Below are 21,658 nucleotides of genomic sequence, written 5' to 3'. Positions count from 1 at the left end.
ATTAAAGTTATAGTCTATTTGTGGAATCTTTTATATCCATAGAAGATAAAATTACATAGTTATGATTGTATAGCAGCTGGAAAAATGATTTTAGATTGATGACAAAGGAAAATTCAAATTTGCGTATGTGCATATGATCGATGACTAGGGAAAAGACAAGGAAAAATGAAATCGGGAGGAGTACAGGGTTCTAAGTAAGGTGGGTTTTCTTTGGGGTTTTTTTTTGAGACAGAGTCTTGCCCTGTCACCCAAGCTGTAGTGCATTGGCACTATCTCTGCTCACTGCAACTTCCGCCTTCTGGATTCAAACAAGTCTCCCACCACAGCCTCCAGAGTAGCTGGGACTACAGGCGCACACCACCATGCCCGGCTAATTTTTGTATTTTTTGGTAGAGACGGGTTTTCACCCTGTTGGCCAGGCTGGTCTCAAACTCTTGACTTCAAGTGATCTGCCTGCCTTGGCCTTCCAAAGTGCTAGAATTACAGGCATGAGCCACTGTGCCCGGCCACGAGGTAAGGTTTTATGTTTTTCTTTTTCTTTCTTCCTTTTAAGAGAAGGGATCTCACTATGTTTCCCAGGCTAGATTCAAGCTTTTGGCCTTAAGCGGTTCTCCTGCCTCGGCCTCCTGAGTAGCTGGGACTGCAGGTGTGCTCCACAGCACCTAGTTTTTTTTAAAAATCAAGATATAATCCACATACCATAAAATTCACCTTTTTTTTTTTTTTTTTTTTGAGATAGGGTCTTACTGTGTGCCCAGGCTGGAGTACAGTGATGCAATCTCGACTGACTCAGCCTCGACCTCCTGGGCTCCAGCAATCCTCCTACCTCAGCCTCCCTAGTGGTGGAGACTACAGGCACACACCACCACCCCCAGCTAAGTTTTTGTTGTTTTTTTTTGTTTGTTTGTTTGTTTTTTGAGACGGAGTCTTGCTCGGTCACCAGGCTGGAGTGCAGTGGCGCGATCTCAGCTCACTGCAACCTCCACCTCCTGGGTTCAAGTGATTCCCCTGCCTCAGCCTTCTAAGTAGCTGGGACTACAGGCATACGCCACCATGCCCAGCTAATTTTTTGTATTTTAGTAGAGACAGGGTTTCACTATGTTGGTCAGGATGGTCTTGATCTCCTGACCTCATGATCTGCCCACCTCGGCCTCCCAAAATGCTGGGATTACAGGCGTGACCCACCGCACCTGGCCAGTTTTTGTATTTTTTGTAGAGACAGGGTTTTGCCACGTTGTCCAGGCTAGTCTGGAACTCCTGAGTTCCAGCAATCTGCCCATGTCAGCCTCCCAAAGTGCTGGAATTACAGCTGTGAGCCACCACACCCAGCCAATTCACCCTTTTAAAGTGCACAATTCAGTGGTTTTTACAATCATCACTACTATTAAATCTAGACCATTTTTTCACCCCAAAAAGAAACACTGTACCCAATACAGCCACTTCTTGTTTCTCTCTGCCCCCGCCCTTGACAACTACTGACCTACTTTCTGTCTCTGCGTATTTGCCTGTTCTGGACATTTTATACAGATGGAATAATATATGTGGCCTTTTGCGATTGGCTTTTTTCATTTAACATAATGTTTCTAAGTTTCATCCATGTTATAGCATGTATCAGAAGTGCATTCCTTTTTGTGGATGAATAATACTTGACGATATGGATATATCCCATTCCAAAGTTGATAGACATTTGGATTGTTTTGACTTTTTGACTATTATTAATAATGTTGCTATTAGCATTCATATATAAGTTCTTTTGTGAACATATGCTTTCCGTTCTCTTTGGTATATGCCTACAAGTGGAATTGCTGGGCCATATGGTAACTCTCTTTTTAACTTTTTAAGGAACTGCCAGACTATTTTCCAGAATACCTGCACCATTTTTTGTTCATATTTAAATGTCAACTCATACAATAATATTTGTGTATTTTTTATTTGCAGTCATTGGATTTGTTGAAGAATTGTTTTTAATAGAACAGTGGAGACTTTTGTCAAATTTTGAATGACTGAGGAGTACAGAAATAAGTAGTGGTTACAGTGAAGAAATAGAAGCTATAATTAAAGATTTGTTTCCTCTCTTGTTCCACTATCTTGGAGCCTGTGGAGGCCTGCCAGGAACAGGACTCTTAAAGGCAAATATGTCTAGAAGGCTGCTGTCAAAGACCATTTTTGCTGGCTATAAGCAGGGTCTCTGGAACCATTGGGAACCACAGCTCTTCTTAAAATTGAAGGTGTTTATTCTTCACCAGCTCTTGGTATGGTCACTCTTTTAAATTTTTGCCATTCTAATGAGTATGTACTGATATCTAATTGAGATTTTCATTTGTATTTCCTGATGACTGACATGTTGAGTATTTTTTCATGAGCTTTTTGGCTATTGTTTTATCTTCTTCAGGAGTTCACAGACTGCAACCCCCAGGCCAAATCTGGCTCATCACCTATACTTGTAAATAGTTTTATTAGGACGCAGCCACACCCATTCATTTATATATGGTCTATGTGGCTTTTATGCCAAACAGCAGAATTGAGTAATGAGACCATATAGCATGCAAAGCCTAATATATTAGCTCTCTGGCCTATTCATAGGAAAATGTATCAACCCCTGATACTTTCTGTGGATTGTTTGTTCAAGTTTTTTGCCCATTTAAAAAATAAGCTTATCTTTTTTAGTTTTGAGAGCTTTTTAACATTAGGGCTATAAGTATTTATTCATTCATTCATTCATTCATTCATTCATTCATTCATCATTTGTATTCCCAGCCTTTGGCTTCTCTTTTTCTTTTCTTTTTTAATAAGTAGAGACTTTGGGCCAAACTTGAGGACTGCAACTCAGAAGCATAGATTCAAGTTGCCCTGAATATATACTCCCTTTGTTTAATTTTTTTCTTCTTTTATTTTCATGATTGTGTCTTTTGAAAAACAGAAGTTTTTCTTTCAATGAAATCAGATTTATCGATCTTACCTTTATTTTGAGCCACCATGCCCAGCGATCAATCTTACCTTTTATGGTTTATGTTTGTTATAAACTTAGGCCTACCTAAGAAATCTTCCCCTAATCCAAGTTTGCAAAGATTTTCTCCACTGTTTTCCCCTAATATTTTTATAGTTTTGGCTTTTACTTTTAGGTATAATTCATGTCTGATTAATTTTTGGGTATACTGTAGTGTGAAATAAGGTCAGAATTTATTTTTTTCTATAATTGTATCTGCTTGTTCTGTCACTATTTATTGAAAAGATTGCCCTTTCCCACCCCATTAAATTTTGTTTGAATATAATCAGTTGATTATATATATGAGTCTATTTCTAGACTCCTTTCTGTTTCATTGATCTGTATTTCTTTTTGTTTTTAATGGAATTCTTGTTGCAGATTAGTATTTCTGTCCTTAGGATAGTAACACTGTATTACTGCAGCTTTATTGTAAACCTTGAAATAGATACTCTGAGCCCTCTAATTTTGTTCTTATTGAAAATTTTTGTCTATTTTAAGTTCTTCACATTTCCTTATAAATATTAGAATCAGCTTGTTAATTTCCATAAAAAAGTCTGCTGGGATTTTTGTTGATACTGTACAATATACAGATAAAATTCAGAGAATTAAGTTCTTAGCAATATTGAGTCTTCCAATCCATGAACATGGTATATTTCTCCATTTGTTTAGCTCTTTAATTTTTTTTCTACAATCTTTTATACTCAGCATCATGCAGGCTTGCATATACTTTGATTTATCCCAAAGTATTTGTGCTCTTCGTTGACTCTTGAGAATTTTCTCTATAGACAGTGATGTCATCTGTGGATAAAGACAGATTTACTTCTTTTCTAATCTATATGCCTTTTATTTCTATTTTCTTGCCTTATCATACTAAGATCTCCAGTATAATGTTGAATAGAGAACAGATATTCTTCCCTCATTCTTTCTTTTCATAGGAAAGCATTTGGTCTTTCACTTGTTTTTGTTTGTTTTGTTTTGTTTTGTTTTTAAGAGACAGAGTCTCACTCTGTCACCCAGGCTGGTATGATCATAGATCACCGCAATTTCAAACTTCTGGACTCAAGTAGTCCTCCTGCCTCAGCCTTCTGAGTAAATAAGACTACAGGTGCACGCTAACTGTTTTTTAAAGTTTTTTTGTAGAGACAGGGTTTCGCTATGTTGGCTGGCTGGTCTCAAACTCCTGGCCTCAAGCAGTCTTCCTTCCTTAGTCTCTCAAAGTGCTGGAATTACAGGAAAGCCATCATGTCTGGCATCTTTCACTATTAAATGTGATGTTAGATATAGGTTTTTCATATTTGTCCTTTATCAATTAGAAAAGTACCAAGTTTTAAGAACACTTTTCCCAAATTTTCTGAGAGATTTTATCATGGGTATTGAACTTTATCAAATGTTTTTCCTGTATGTGTTAGGATAGTCATTTGGATTTTTTTCTTTTGGTCTGTTAATATGACCTATTTTATTGATTCATTTCTAAAAACAAAACCAAACTATCAGTCTTATGATGAACACAATGGAGTCATGTAGTATTAGCCATTTTATATATTATTGTGATTTAATGTTTCAGTGAGGATTAAATGAAACGTTACATTTTTGTTCAGGAGGGATATTAATCTGTAGTATTGTTTTGTTGCATTGTCTTTGATTTAGATGTGTGGGTAATGCTGGCATAAAATGATTTTAGAAGAGTTCGTCCTCTGTTTATTGGAAGAGTTAACGTAGAATTGATTAAATGTCTAGTAGAGTTTACCAGTGGAGTTAACTGGTTTCTGGATTTTTCCTTATGGGGAAGGTTTTTAACTACCACTTTAATTTACATAGTAGATTCAGGGCTATGTAGGTAACCTTTCTTTTTGAGTGAGCTTTGGTAGTTTGGTTTTCAAATAATTCGTCCATTTCATTGAAGTTGTTGAATTTATTGGCACAGAGTTGTTTATAACATCCCTTTTCTGTCTTTAAATGTCTAAAGCAATTGTGATTATATCTCCTCTTTCATTCCTAATATTAGTAATTTGTTTTCTTATGTTTTTCTGGATCAGGCTGGATAGAAGTTTAACAATTTTATTAATCTTTTCAAGGAGCCAGCATGTGATTTCATGAGACTTAAAGTATCTTAGACTGCTTGATATTTTTCTACCAGTGACTTGAGTTTGGTTTTTTCCAGTCTTTTCATCCTCCGTGTATTTCATTTTATAGTTTCTATTACTCTATATTCAAATTCATTAATCATCTTGTGCAGTATCTTACCTGCTTCTAACCCCATCAGTCATATTTTCATTTCAAATATTTTCATCTCTAAAAGTTACATTTCCTTTTTTAATGTACATTTTCTTTTTTTCTTTGCAGTCACATTTTCTTTCACATCCTTAGGCATTAGAAGCATCTATATGATAGCAGTTTTAAGGTCCCATCAATTTTATCACCTATCATTTGGTGTCTGTTTCTATTGATTAATTGCTCTCTGGTTATAGGGAATGTTTTCCTACTTCTATTAAATTTTTATTGAATACCGAACATTGTAAATTTTATAAATCGTGCACTTTATTTTTTTCCCCCGTTTAATGAGTGTTGTCTGCCAGGCATGGTGGCTCATGCCTGTAATCCTAGCACTTTGGGAGGCCAAGGCAGCTGGATCACTTGAGGCCAGGAGTTTGAAACCAGCCTGGCCAACATGGCAAAACTCCATCTCTACAAAAAATACAAAAATTAGCTGGACATGGTGGCACGTGCCTGTAATCCCAGCTACTAGGGAGGCTGAGAAGGCTGAGGCAGGAGAATCACTTGAACCTGGGAGTCAGAGGTTGCAGTGGGCCAAGATCATGCCACTGCACTCCAGCCTGAGTGATGGAGTGAGACCCTGTCTCAAAAAGTAAATAAATAAATAAATAAACAGTGTTGGATGTTTACAGGCAGTTTAGGAAGACTTCTCAGTACTAAATTCATGAGCTGCCAGATTGAAAAAGCCTCCTGTGGGCCAGGCGCTGTGGCTGATGCCTGTAATCCCAGCACTTTGGGAGGCCGAGGCGGGCGTATCACCAGGTCAGGAGTTCGAGATCAGCCTGCCCAATTTAGTGAAACCCCATCTGTACTAAAAATACAAAAATTAGCTGGGTGTGATGGGGGCGTCTATAATCCTAGCTACTCAGGAGGCTAAGGCAGGAGAATCGCTTGAACCCAGGAGGCAGAGATTGCAGTGAGCGGAGATTGTGCCATTGCACTACTCCAGCCTGGGTGACAGAGTGAGACTCCATCTCAAAAAAAAAAAAAAAGAAAGAAAGAAAGAAAAAGTCTCCTGTGGAATTCGTTTGGATCCTGATTCATAGAAACCAATTGTAAAAAATCTGAAACAATCAGGGAAATTAGAATGTTGACTCAATTTTTGATAATTTTGAAGAATTGTTATTAACTTTTTAAATGTGATAATGGTATGGTGTTTATGTTTTTTTAATGAGTCCTCATATTATTAAAACTATATTTACAGAAACGGCACGATATCTGGAACTTGGTTCACAGTAATCCAGTAACAAAGCAGGGCTTGGAAAAGGTATAAATGAAACATGATTAGCCAGATGTGGATAATTGTTGAAGCTGGATAATAAGTACCTGTAGTTGTTATTTATTTTTTTCTAATTTTGTATGTTTTAAATTTTTCATAATAAAAAGCTTAGAAATTTGTTTTTGTTTGTTTGTTTGTTTTTTGAGACAGAGTCTTGCTCTGTAGCCCAAGCTGGAGTGCAGTGGTGTGATCTAAGCTCACTGCAACCTCAGCTTCCCAGGTTCAAGTGATTCTCCTGCCTCAGCCTCCCAAGTAGCTAGGATTACAGGCATGTACCACCACATCCAGCTAATTTTTTTTGTATTTTTTTTTTTAAGTAGAGACAGGGTTTCACCATGTTGGCCAGGCTGGTTTCAAATTCCTGGCTTGAAGTGATCCACCTGCCTCGCCTCCCAAAGTGCTAGGATTACAGGCGTGAGCCACCGCACCCATCCACAGAAACATTTTTCTTGATATCAATTTTTTTTTTTTTAACAAAAGGAAAGTGTCCATTAAGTACAACATAGTGGATGAAAGCAGACTTTCAGCAAGTTATATCATTGTGACATTTTAGAACACTGAAAACAAAAACAAGATTCTATAAACTTCCAGAGAACAGGAGAAACAGTCACACACAAAGAATTAAGTAGAGTGGCTTCAAACTTCTCAATAGCAACATTAGTGTCCGGAAGATAATTCAATAATGCCTCCAGAATGTTGAATGAAAATGGCCTAGAATTCTCTCTCTCTAGGCAAACTATCTAGTGTGAGAGTAGAATGAAGTTTTTGTATATACAAAGTCTCAAAAATTTGTACCTCTCCCACACTCTTCCTGACGAAGCAGTTGAAGGACTTTCTCTGCCAAAATGAGGGAGTAAACTTAAAAAGAAGACAAGGTGGGATATTGCAAACAAGAGATACAACACAGGAGAGAGCCGAAGAGAATCCCTTGATTTGAGGTGAAGCAGCTGTACACAAGGCATAGATGGCAGCTATTCCAAATTGTAGTATGTGCTAAGGCTCTGGCAGAGATTTCTCGAAAAAAAAAAGTTACAAAACACCTATTGTGTCTGAAAATCTTAAGAGGAGAATTCGATAACTGGCAAAAAGTTCAGAATTGAATTAACAGTAAGAACAATAAAAACAAAGCAAATGTTAGCATGCATCTACAGTCCCAGCTACTCAGGAAGCTGAGGCAGTAGAATCACTTGAGCCCAGGAGTTCACATTTAGCCTGGGCAACATGGCAAAACCCGATCTCTAAAAAGAAAAAAAAATTTTTTTTAACTAAGCAAATGAGAAAACAAGACAGCATTTTGGGAAAATGTTGTGCAGGAAAGGAAAAGTAATCAGTACTTCTAATTGTTCAGCTATAAATGGAATACATGTTCATACTATAATTGTAGTTAGATCAATAATCAGTGTTTACTATATTGGCACATTGGGAGGATGGAGGAAATAAGTGGATGTGGGAGAGAGCTAAATTCTTATCTCCTGTATTAGGAAGTAAAAAGGTAATGCCTGGAAACTAGAAGAAGTCAAGGTATAGACATGATCATGTTATTTGGAGCTATAGAGGTAAATACCACAGGAATCAGGTATAGAAATTGAAAGTGGCTGCCTGTGAGGAAAGAGAAATGGTGTCTATGTAAGGGACTTGTTTTATGTAACAAAATTATCAAGCTGTTTGAATCTAAATGTGCATGTGTTATATTAATTTTGATACTTTAAAAAGAAAAACATGCAGTGAATGATGGAGCTTGAATTCTTGTTATACCACTGCTTTGCTGTCCCCAAGGACAGTATTGAGTTGACTAAGCATGGGATCTCTCCTTACAAGAGGGGTAAGTGTAGCCAATAAGGAGCTGATAGAATGGAGATGAAGGAAGAAAGGTGGCTTTACATTGTTGCTCTGAAGGGGAAGATCAGGTTTGGTCAGACTAGGGAGTGAGGGACTGCAAAGAAGGCAGATATAGTTCATTACAATCAAGCTGATTGAGAGAGGAAGCTTTGTTGTATTCCATTATTGGTATAGATCAGATGTCAAAAAAAAATGAGTCAAGCAGACTGGCTGTAAAAGAAATCAACTGCCAAAAATATATTCAGACATTTGAAAAGTATCAAAAGTATCAAACTTATGCTATTATATAAGCATGTAACATAATATATACACATATATAAATATACACACATATATCTTATATATACACATATAAGATATATGTGTGTATATATACATATATAAGATATATGTGTGTATATATACATATATAAGATATATGTGTGTATATATACATATATAAGATATATGTGTGTATATATACATATATAAGATATTTACGTATATATACACATAAACATATGATTATTTTAAGTTTGAAATTGGGAAACAGGAATACTTAACTATAGCTTTTTTCTTTTGAAATCATTCATTTGATCTGGCTAGAAATGTGATACGTTTGCTTCTATGCTAAGTTAGTACCAAGTATTAAATATATGATGGGCATTACATCATTCATTTTTAAACCCTTTAATTATAAGATTTAGTTTTTATTCAGTTTCATAACAGATCGTAACCATTCACAAACATGAGTATTTCCAAACAAAGGTAGAATCTTGGCAAAATAGTTTTGATAGTTAGACACTTGTAAAATTTGTGAAATTTAAGACATTTGTAAAATTTAAGATTTCAACATCACAGTTAATCCTAAATATTGTACTGTACTTTATTAACCTCCATATGTTACACTTCCAGTATAAATTAAGAAAGGTAAGTTGAATAGTGTTAGTTTTCATAAAGCTTGAAACCAAAAAAATCTTTTTGGGTTATCAGTCTTTAGCTCTACAATTTTAGGAATGTATTTCATGCCATCAGTTTCATTTCTGGAAATCCTGTTTCAGCATGGAAAAATACAAAAAAGTAGGACAGATAGTTCCTTGCCAATAAAACTTTCCAATGATACAGTCATCAAGTAATGAGTAAATTGAATGAAATATGGTTCCTTATTAATGCCCTTGCAGATAAGCCATCAGATTTTTTACATAGGCAGTAATGTCAGTTAAAATGGCCCTGTATTTGACCAGTCTGTGCTAGTGATCTGAGGCTGGGATTTGTCCTTGGACAACATAAACCAGGAGACTTCTTTAAACTAAAGCTCAAAAACATTTTTTAGCACCATACCTCATACTAAGTCACCTAATATCCATGTACTAATGATAGGCTACATACTGCTTATCCAGTTTTTCAGGGGTGTTGTTGTCGTTGTTGTGGTCATTGTTGTTGTTATTTAAGGCAGGGTCTTGCTCTGTTGCCCAAGCTGGAATGCAGTGGTTAGAATGCAGTGGAATGACTCACTGCAGCCTTGACCTCCTGGGCTCAAGTGATCCTCCCACCACAGCCTTCCTAGTAGCTGAGACTAACAGGTGCACACCACGACACCTGGCTAATTTTTGTATTTTTTTGTAGAGACAAGGCCTTGAGACATTGCCCAAGCCGGTCTTGAACTCTGGGCTTAAGCAATCCTCCTGCCTCTGCCTCTCAAAATGCTGGGATTATATGTGTGAACCACTGTTCCTGGCCTGCTTTCCAGTTAGCAAGCAAAATATTGACCAAGGGAATTTTTTTATTTTATTTTATTTTATTTTTTGAGACAGAGTCTTACTCTGTTATCCAGGCTGGAGCGCAGTGGCACGATCTCGGCTCACTGCAACCTCCGCCCCAGGTTCAAGCGATTCTCCTGCCTCAGCCTCCCAAGTAGCTGGGATTCCAGGCGTCTGTCACCACACCCAGCTAATTTTTGTATTTTTAGCAGAGGCAGAGTTTCACCATGTTGGCCAGGCTGGTCTCGAGCTCCTGACCTCAAGTGATCTGCCCACCTCGGCCTCCCAAAGTGCTGGGATTACAGGCGTGAGCCACCTCGCCCGGCAGGAATTTATTTAATTCATATGTTAGTTATATGTGTGTGTGTGTGTGTGTGTGGTTTGACTTTTAGCCTTGTAGACAAAGTAAATAAGACAGTAAATAGCTTTATGGTTATCTGTCTTTGCAAAGTGTTGCCACCTTGGATTTGGATCTTGAAACAAGTTTATTGTCAACAAAGACCATTTCAGGATCATCATCCTTTGTCATCAATCTTTAATAAAGTTTTCAAGACTTTTCTCAGTTCAGAGAGCTGTATTTCCTTGATGATGTGTTTGTCATGAGCATCACATCCAAAAATTTTTCCCTTACATAAAAGTTCTCATTGATACTTTAAATGGCTACAACTCTTGGGAAGTTATTTTTAATCTGTGTTCTCATCAACTACAAAGAAGAATGCCACAAGTTATTTAACATTTTCACTCAATTGACCTTTTAAGTTTGTAGCCATACCACTAACATGCTGAGTAACTAATTTTGGTTAGACGTGTACATGCAAATCATGCTATTACACACAAATTCTGCTGCATTCACTGAACATTCTTTTATAAATTTTACCATTGATAAGAGACTTTGACACCCTAAAGCTTTTAATCTTAATATGTAACTGCATTTCACAGGAATACCACTCATTATTTACTTAAAAAAAAAAACCCCGTTTAAATGTGTACTTTCTGTTTATTCAGTTTTCATTATTTGTCTGTTCTACAGGCCCATCATAATTCTTACTAGAGTTTGTTTCCTGATGCTATCTTCTGACACAGTCATATCTTGTTTGTATATTTTACCATTAGAAATATTCTTGTTGAAGTCAAAATAAAGTATAAAGACAAATCTCCAAATTTAAAGCATTTTATTTGGGAAGCAAGAATTGCAATTCAGGACATGTAGGTAGGTGGTGGTGTTCAGTATGTTCAAAGAACAAAGAGAAGGTTGGGAGTTTTATTAGAAAGAAAAATTGGGGGGAAAGGACTTCCTGTTCAATAAATGGTATTGGGATAACTGGCTAGCTACATGAAGAAGATTGAAACTGGACCCCTTAGTTACACCATATACAAAAATCAACTCAAGATGGACTGAAGACCTCTTGTAAAACCTAAAACTTTAAAGACCCTGGAAGCTAGGAAATGCCATTTTCGACATAAGAACTGGCAAGATTTCATGATGAAAACAACAAAAGCAATTGCAACAAAAGCAAAAATTGACAACTGGGACAATTAATCTAAAGAGCTTCTGCACGGCAAAAGAAACTATCAACAGAGGCAACCTACAGAGTAGGAGAAAATATTTCCAAGCTATACATCTGACAAAGGTCTAATATCCAGAATCTATAAGGAACTTAAACAAATGTACAAGCAAAAAATAACCCCATTAAAAAGTGGGCAAAGAACATGAACAGACACTTTTCAAAAGAAGACATACATGTGGCCAACAAACGTGAAAAAATGCCCAATATCACTAATCATTAGGGAAGTAAAAATCAAAACCACAGTGAGAATGGCTTACACCAGTCAGAATGGCTATTATTAAAAAGTCAAAAAATGACATATGCTGACAAGATTGCAGAGAAAAGCGAATGCTTATACACTGCTAGTGGGAGCATAAATCAGTTCACCCATTCTGGAAAGCAGGGTGGCAATTTGTCAGATATCTAAAAACAGAACTACGATTTGACCCAGCAATCCCACTACTGGGTATTGTAAGAATTTGCCAGTAAAGTGATCTGGACCTGAAGATTTCTTTTTCAGAAGGTTTTAGCTAAAAATTAAATTTGAAAAATAATTATAGCTTTAAATAATTATACTTTTGGGGTACATACCCAAAGGACTATAAATTGTTCTATCACAAAGACACATGCACATGTTATGTTCATTGCAGCACTATTCACAATAGCAAAAACATAGAATCAAGCTGAGGGCCCATCAATGGTAGACCGTTAAGAAAATGTGGTACGTATACACTATGGAAAACTATGCAGCCACAAAAAAGAATGAGATCATGTCCTTTGCAGGACATGGGTGGAACTGGAGGCCATTATCCCTAGCAAACTAACGCAGGAACAGAAAACCAAGCACCACACGTTCTCACTTATAAGTGGGAGCTAAACAATGAGAACAGATGAACAGAAATAGAGGAACAATAGACATGGGACCTACTTGAAGAAGGAGAGTGGGAAGAGGGAGAGGTTCAGAACAAAAAACTGTCGGGTACTGTGCTTAGTACCTGGGTAATGAAATAATCTGTACACCAGACCCCCAAGTCATGAGTTTACCTATATAACAAATCTGCACATGTACCCTGAACCTAAAATTAAAATTTTTTTTAAAAAAGAAAAACTGTACGTATTGTGTTCCAAAAAAGCTTATTGCACTAGAGAAGCTTTGGGGAGCTGGCAAGCTCTTTTTGATGAGTGACCCTCTCATTGGTAGGTGAAACTGCTCTGAGGGTTACAGCAGGCCATTTCTGCATCCAGCCTTGCAGAGAATTGCATTCTTGGAGCAATCTATATACCCTGAGCACTTTTTTTCCCCTGGCCCCTCAACTGATTTAGTTGGATGTGTTAAGAAGGACCCAATTTGTATAATCAACTTTCACATTCTCTTCCACAAAGAAATATGCTTTTTTCTTTCATTTGTTTTGAAATTAATGTCTCTTGTTCTCTTTCATGAACACAAATATTTCACTTTCCTTTTGATTCTACTGTAAGAAAGACAGCAGCCTATAGCACCCATAGATATTAAGGAAATACTGTGAACAACTCTACACATATTAATTTGACAACTTAGATGAAATGAGCCAATTCTTTAAAAACTGTAAACTACCAAAACTCACTCAAGATCAAATAGATAACCTGAATAAAGTGATAATTATTTTTAAATTTAATTTTTAGCTTAAAACCTTCTGAAAAAGAAATCTCCAGGCCCAGATCACTTTACTGGCAAATTCTTCCAAACATAAAGAAGAAATAACACCAATAACACAGTCTCTTCCAGAAAATAGAAAAGGAGAAAACAGTTATTTTAAGGCCTGCATCACCTTAATACCAAAACCAGAGGGCAATATAAGAAAAGTATAGAACAATATCCTTAATGAACCTAGACTTAAAATTTTTCAACGCAATTTTAGTAAGTTGAGCCAGGCATGGTGGCATGTGCCCATAATTTCAGCTACTCAGGAAGCTGAGGTAGGAGAATCACTTAAGGCCAGCAGTTTGAGACCAGCCTGGGAAACAGAGCAAGACCCCTAAAATATATAAAAATATATTAAAATATATATATATATATAATATATATATAAAATAAAATTAGCTTGATGTGGTGGTGCACACCAGTAATCCCAGCTACTTTGGAGGCTGAGACAGGAGGATCACTTGAGCCCAGGAGTTCAAGGTTACAGTGAGCTATGATCACACCACTGCACTCCAGCCTGGGTGACAGAGTGAGACCCTGTCTCTGAATTTAAAAAATAATAAGCATTGTTAAGTAGTTGACTTTTTAAAAAATGCTGCATTGACCAACATGATTGTGAAAATTATACTTACTAATTTGCTCTTTCTGATACTGATAGATGTTGTAGGTATAGTAGATAATTGTAGGCAACTTATTGTTAAAGCGAACCTTGAGTCATTGCTGGAAGACTGATGAGTGTCCTTAAGGTTGTTCTCTTATGGATGTGAGAAGCATATGGTACATTCATGGTATATGTGGATGGCGTGGGCTTTGGAAGAGGGGTAATACATTTAAGTGATAGAATGATTGTCTAGAGATAGCACCAGAAAGGCGAAAGTTAACTTCCTTTAGCCTGGCAAGTGTAGGTGGTTTCTATTGGAAGAGACTTTGAGGAAATGGGGACATTTAAAGAAAAAAATGTTTCATTAAAGTGGTAAAGTAATTTGTATAAAATAGAAATTCTACAGGACTCAATGAAGGGATTGGCAGAGGAGTGAGCACCAGGATGAATCATGACTGGGGAGGTGAATGATTGAGGTGGACAGGAATGAAGATCTGGGAGCTAAATGCAACAGGAGGGTTAAAGTAGATGGTCTCTTGGACTGCTAGGAATTGACAGAACATTCTGTTTTATAACGTCAAAGTTTGACCAATACTTTTCCCTCTGCTTCTAATGTTCTACTTCCATCCCCCTCAGCTTTTTCTGCCTCATTCATATTTAAGATTCTAAGCTCAAATGTTTGTATTTCACTCCTGGAAATCATCCCTGGCACTCCTTCCTCACCTTTTCCCCAGCCTCAGACCCCTTCTTAGCATTCCCATACAACCTAGTACACATCCTTATCTTAAAACTTACTATTTTATATTAAAATTACTTTTTTTTGTTAATTTTTTATTTATCAGTAGAAACTATTTCTTAGCCCACATATTCGTGTTTCATAGTTCAGGAACACAAATCAGTGACAAACTTCTACGTAATTTAGCCCAAAGAAATTCTTTGTGTTTCAAAATCACTTTGTATTCTGAAAGATATCAGCCTTCTTCATCTCCTCAAAATCATTCACGGAATCATAATTTCTGAAGAAATCTGTGTGTGCCTTCTTTCTTGGTTTAGCCACAGCAAACAGAGAGAGATCTGCAACCCCCGGGGATACAGCAAATGTTCCAACAATATGAAATTGCAGGCACTTGGCCAGAAGGCCACATATCTAAGGTTTTGCCAAAGCACTAGAAGCCGTAGTCGTTGTACTTGATAGGTATGTCACCACTGCCCTTCCTGGCTGATAGAGAAGTGGAAAAATTACTTTTTTTTTTTTAACTTCCCCTACAAAATGCTATGATCCTCTGAGGCAGAGGATATTTTTGTGGGGGAGGAGGAGGTTTTTTTTTTTGAAACAGAGTCTTGCTCTGTTGCCCAGGCTGTAGTACAGTGGCACAGTCATAGCTCACTGCAGCCTCAATATCCGGGGCTCAAGCAATCCTCCTGCCTCAGCCTAGCGAGTAGCTAGGACTTCAAGGTGCATGCCACCATGCCCAGCTAATTTTTTTTTTTTTTGCAATTTTTTGTAGTGACAGGGTCTCACTGTGTTGCCCAGGCCAGTCTCAAATTCCTGGGCTCAAGCAATCCTCCTACCCCTGCCTCTCAAAGTGCTGGGATTACAGTATGAGTCCCTGTTTTAGTCCTCTCTTTTCCTCAGGGAGGTAGCACAGAGCCTGGCACAGAGCTGGTGTCAACGAGTATTTGTTTAACTAAACAAAGGAGTTAGGCCCCTGTGTTTTGGTTGTAAGATGGGCGTGGCAAGTGTCTGGACTTTCTCTGACTCTATTCAAGGGCCAATGGTAGTACAGGCCTATGAGTTAAAGCAAACTCTGTGGCCAGTCAGCAGCTCATTGTTAAGGCCAGGAACATTACCTTTATCCTCAGTGTCTCCTTTGTTTCTAGAATGCAGAGGCAGTCTTTGGCAAGTGATGAATGGTAAGGGAACACTTCCTGACAATTATGTTTGAGCAACCAGGATTTTATGTGATGCTGTTACAGTGATCACTGCACAGAGTATTCATCCCACCGCATTGCTGTCATTTGTCTTTGTACAAAGATCTTCATGATGAATAGATTTGAAGGACTTTATGTTATGGTTCATGAACAGAATTCTCATCAAGACCCAGGCATGTTTTGTTGAGTTTGTGCTTTGGCAGTTCTTCTGGATAAAATATTTCATTGACCTTCCCGGAGACATCATAAAACATCTAACTGCAGTTTTTCATTTTTGTCAGGGCATTCACTAGTTGACGGTCTTTGGGTACTTAAACAATTCCTTCTGCTTTCTTTGTCATTGAAACTGAACTTTCAGCGCTGCTATTCTTTTCCTTTGGAGTATACCCTTCACTTTCTTCCTTAAGGTTTTGCTTTAAAACTCCATTTTATTTTTCATTCCTCCATTAGGCTTTTCTCCATTGGGCTTTTCAGAGGACTAGAGAGCCTTTTCACAAAGAACTTGAACTCACAGGAAGGAGATGATAAGGAAACTTAAAGTAATTACCTTTTCATCTTAGTTGTCCTCCCTCCTCACCCCTCTTCATCTCCAGCATAGAACTAGGACCTTATTTTTCCCAAGCAACTAATAATAAGAATGCAGAAAATGTTATGTCCTTCTTTTATTCATCAGACCATTAGCATTATTAGGCATATTAGACTTGCATACTATTTATACAGACACTATGCTAAGTAGTCGATAGAAAAATGAAGAAGATAGCCAGTGCTTCAAGGAATGCATAATCTAATCAGGATAATGAATGAAAGGTTGCAAGTACCTTCTCTAAGTCTTTGCTTTAAAAAAAAAAGAATCTTCGAATTAGGGTAATATACTTTCCTGATGGCCTCGTATAATCACATTATCTTCTCTATATGAGGAACTTAGCACAGTTACTGGCCTGTAGTAAAAGGTTCAGTAAATGGTGATTATACTAATGGATAGATACAGATTAAGTAGAAACATGAAGAAGGCAGTGGACATGGCATCTCTACTTAGACGTAAAGAAGGAATACTGGGGGAAATTTTATATACAAAGGCATAAAGCAATGAAATATAAGGTACCTTTAGAGAACCATAAGTAATTGGTCTATTGGAACAGAGGCATGAAGGAAAGAAGCTTAGTAAGAGATGAGGGTTCCGAGGTAGACAGGAATTTAGATAATTAATGGAGGACATTAATCTTGTAAGGAATGGGGGACATTCCTTACAATCTTGTGAGGAATGGGGGACATTCCTTACAATCTTGTGAGGAATGGGGGACATTCTTTACAATCTTGTGAGGAATGGGGGACATTAATTAATATTAAGCAGGGGAGTCTTAAAATTAGTTAATCAATGCTAAAGAAAATTTCTCACATACTACGTGTCTCTCTTAGGTCTCACTTGCCCTGGAACCTCTGTCAGAAACTTACGACAGCTACCATCCACTTCCAACCACTGACATGACAGAAAATGTGCTTTTATCTAAGCAGGGATTCAGAGAGAATACTGAACCCAGCAGTACCCAGTTTCAGGTTCCATCAAGGCCTCGCGACATACATACCATCAAAATTGATGGAAAAGAGTTAGCAGCCAACAGCAGTAGATCAACCACTCCGAGGTAATTACCATACCCAATACCAGTCAATCTGTCAGTTAACTGCACTGTACTTGTGATTTCTGTCTTTCATTTATGGTTGAGTAAAAGATTAACAGCAGAGAGAGGCACAGTCCTCATTTAGCAGATAACTGTGAAGTACCCACTCTGCTCCTGGTTTGATACTAGGTGCTGGGCCTAGAAATAAGTAAGACATGATTTCTGTTTTCCAGGACTACTCACAACCCAGCGGAGAAGCCAACATACAGATAAATGACTAAATGTTATCCAGATGCAGGGCGGATGTTCATGAGGGAAAAGAGGGACAGGGAGCTATTCTGTGAAACAGAATGGAATAAGAATCAGGTTTTTGTTTTAAGTAATTATTTATGAAGCATTTGCTTTGTGTCAGGCTCTGCTGAGCTCTTCGTTTTATTGTCTCGTTTAAGCTATGACTCCCTAACTGTAGGTAAAGCATCTATTATTTCTGTAATTTGGGAGATGAAAAAGAGATTTACAAAGTTGCATTGCAAATAAGTCACCCTTTTTGAGGTCCAAACTACCTTGCCAAAACCACTGGTCTACTTTCTGTCTCTGACAAAATAGAATGTTACCATAATAGATTATATATTGCTGATGTTCTCCTTTTTTAAAAAAAAACAGGGGAAAAGACCATGTATACTTTGCAGAGAACCCTGATACAATAAAGGATTCTTCCTTTGGACTACAGCACCATCTTAATTCAGGACAGAGTTTAGAGTCTGTAACTCTGAAAGGCAGAGCTCCACGGAAGCAGATGTCCCTTTTGAACAGTTCTGAATTCCAGCCTCAAATTAGAACAGTTGCCAAGAGTCACAGTGACTCATGCATTCTTTCTTCAAACAACCCCCCTACCAAGGATCTTCTTTCAGGTATGTATTTATTTGTGAACTGAGTCAGACTAAACTACATTTACTGGGATTACTCTGCTTGTTAGCCAGCCTACAAAGAGAACCAAGACTCTTGTCTGAACTAAGTCCAATAAAAACAGGCAGTCTTGCTAGAGTCCAGCATCTCACACCATTTAAAGACAGCCGTATTAAACCACCAAGGTATTTCTGAATAATTACTCGGTGCTTATAATCGTAAGTTTGGGGAAGGAATCGTTTAAAAGGAATTGGATATGAGGGGAAAACCTTTATCATAGAAAAGGATTAGTCCTTATTTTGTCCCGAATAATTCAAGGCAGGTAAGGTTTTTGTCTCGTGATCAGCATTTATTTATCCCACTGTATGGAGACTAGTACAAAATTCATTTCACATTCTGAAAACTCTTAGTCTTAGTGAGAACATTCAGTACACAGCTGCTGATCTTAATCCTGGGAATTAAATAATGACTTGTGGCCAAATAGAAGAAGAAAGGAGACAGTTTACCCTTATAAGGGCTTAGACAGAAATAAAAAAGCAAACAGGAACAGAATTAGATTACCTCATGTTAAGGAGTGGTATAATAAAAGCAATTGACTTACATTACACTGTAATGGTCAACCATGTATCTCTTTGACCTCAAGATCATAACAGGAATTTGTCTACATCCCTACAAGTAAAATTTCCAAAATTAAAATATCTGTAGCATCAGAAAAGTCTTTTAAATAACTATTTGGGTACGTAATTTACATTCTTAAGGACATTTTGTAGAAGAACAAAAACACTTTGTTTATAGTTTTTCAACTGAAATGTCTTAAGATTCCCTACTTTAAAAAATACACAGGCCAGGCACGGTGGCTCACATCTGTAATCCCAACACTTTGGGAGGCTGAGGCGGGCAGATCACTTGAGGTCAGGAGTTCAAAACTAGCCTGGCCAACATGGTGAAACCCTGTCTCTACTAAAAATACAAAAATTAGCCAGGTGTGGTGGTAGGCGCCTGTAGTCCCAACTACTCAGGAGGCTGAGGCAGGAGAATCGCTTGAACCCAGGAGGCAGAGATTGCAGTGATCCAAGATCATACCACTGCACTCCAGCCTGGGCAACAGAGCGAGACTCTGTCTCAAAAAGAAAAAAATATATATATATATTTTCCAAAAATAAACTGTGTATATATATATATATATGTATATTCCAAGATTATAAACTATTAATTTTAGTCTTTAATGCAAAGACTGCATTAACAAGAAGGAAAATTGACCCAATGTACTCAGCACTTGTCAGCTCACTTGTGTAGACCCGAGCACCAGACTTTAGGAAAGATATTTGTTGACTCAATAAGCAGTTATCTATTCAGCACTACCAAATGTCTGGTGCTCTTCTAGGTATCAGGGCTACAGTAGTTAAATATATATATATATATATATATAAACTCCTGCTGTATGGATTTTATATTGATTGGAAGACAAAAAGACAAATGATAGACTAAATAAATAACTGTGTGTTACTTGGTGATCATGGCAATGGCGATATATGAAACCAGAAGGTGAGAGAAGGGGATGTTAATTTTACATAGGTTGGCAAAGGAAGACCTCATTAAGAAGATAACATTAAGCTACTCAGGAGGCTGAGGTAAGAGGATCACTTGAGCCTAGGAGTTCGAGTCCATCCTGGACAACACAGCAAGATCTCATCTCTAAAAAAAAAAAAAAAAAAAAAGTAAAGAGAAAGAAGAAGGTAACATTAAAGATCTAAAGGAAGGAAAGGAGATGTGTTCCTTCTTTTTTTTTTTAACTTTTTTTTTTTATTATACTTTTAAGTCCTGGGTTACATGTGCAGAATGTGCAGTTTTGTTACATAGGTATACACATGCCGTGGTGATTTGCTGCACCCATCAACCCGTCACCTACATTAGGTATTTCTCCTAATGCTATCTCTCCCCTAGCCCCCCACTCCCTGACAGGCCCTGGTGTGTGATGTTCCCCTCCCTGTGTCCATGTGTTCTGGAGAGGAGATGTGTTCCTTCTAAGGAGAGTAACCAGACTGGTAAAAGGACCAGCAAGAGATAGCCTGGAGAAAACAGCTGCCACTTATTGAGCACTAATTATGTGCTAGCTACTATGCCAAGTGCTTTATATACATAATCTTACAAAAGTCACGTGAGGTAGGCATTATCCCCATTTTAAAATGAAAACACAAGCTCAGACTTAGGCAGCTCCTGTGCTATCAAAGGGGGCAGCTGTCATTTATTATTGTCTCAGACTTTAAGGTAAAGTCCTATGCTTCATCTTACTGTAGGTTCATTGTTTACCTAGGCCTGTTTTGTTTCGCTTTTGCTTTTTAAATCAAGACCTTGCTGGCCAGCTATTCAAGCCAAACAAAATATGCCATGCACAACCCATGGGCTGTCAATGTGCAACCTCTTCAATAAGAGTTACTAGGATCTGTGGATTTAAAGGTAAAACAAGGTAGATTTCCACTCGGTCTGAGTTAGTAGTCTGACTTGTGCACAAGTGGGAGAGGGACCACATCACTGTAAATGGTCAGGTGTAGGCTGGATAACCTTCTGATGTGACTTTTACAGATGGGGTTAAATTATCAAGTACATAGCTGGATAAGATCTTTTTTTTTTTTCAATTTTATTTTAGATTCAGGAGGTATATGTGCAGGTTTCTTTCCTGGGTATATTGCATGATGCTGAGAATTGGGGTATGAATGATCCTATCACCCAGGTACTGAGCATAGCACCCAATAGTTTTTCAACCCTTGCCCCCGTCTTCCCTACCCCTCTAGTAGTCCCCAGTTTCTATTGTTACCATCTTTATATACCTGAGTACCCAGTTTTTAGCTCCCATTTATAAGTGAAAACATGCAGTATTTAGTTTTCTGTTCCTGACTTAGTTCACCTAGGATAATGGCCTCCAGTTGCACTGGATAAGATCCTTAAAGGTCTCTTCCAACCACAAAATTAAGTGGGCCACTTTAGTAAGCATTGAGTTGAGGTCATATGAGGGACACAACAAATACATAAACCTAATGATTTTTCTGGTCTTTGATGTACTAATAACATACCAGAAAAGAGGGTACAAAGCTGTGTCAGTCAACCAGCTAGTATTTATGAAACACTAACTACACAGCAGGATCCTGTTCTTCCCCATTTTCAAAATAGCAATGATACATTAGATTCTTCTCATACTTCACGTCTCTGACTATCATATCCTTTAACCAGCCAGAGAAAAATCTGCTTTAAAAGGTTAAT

The 21,658-nt window shown here is 37.6% G+C and overlaps 1 protein-coding gene across 3 annotated transcripts in view; it reads left to right on the top strand.

Annotated features, from left to right (window-relative positions):
• C2CD3 (C2 domain containing 3 centriole elongation regulator) overlaps nt 1–21,658 on the top strand; it is a 149,271-nt gene that overhangs the window by 13,851 nt on the left and 113,762 nt on the right. For all 3 annotated transcript variants that reach the window (XM_054440932.2, XM_063672079.1, XM_054440933.2), the window contains 2 exons: nt 17,295–17,518; nt 18,158–18,405. In XM_054440932.2, coding sequence (XP_054296907.2) covers nt 17,295–17,518; nt 18,158–18,405 — 472 coding nt within the window. The remainder of the gene's footprint in view (nt 1–17,294; nt 17,519–18,157; nt 18,406–21,658) is intronic.

Source organism: Pongo pygmaeus, chromosome 9 (genome assembly GCF_028885625.2).
Source record: "Pongo pygmaeus isolate AG05252 chromosome 9, NHGRI_mPonPyg2-v2.0_pri, whole genome shotgun sequence".
Classification (NCBI taxonomy): domain Eukaryota; kingdom Metazoa; phylum Chordata; class Mammalia; order Primates; family Hominidae; genus Pongo; species Pongo pygmaeus.
Note: the sequence above shows the minus strand (reverse complement) of the source record. Positions and strands in the feature narration are given on the sequence as shown.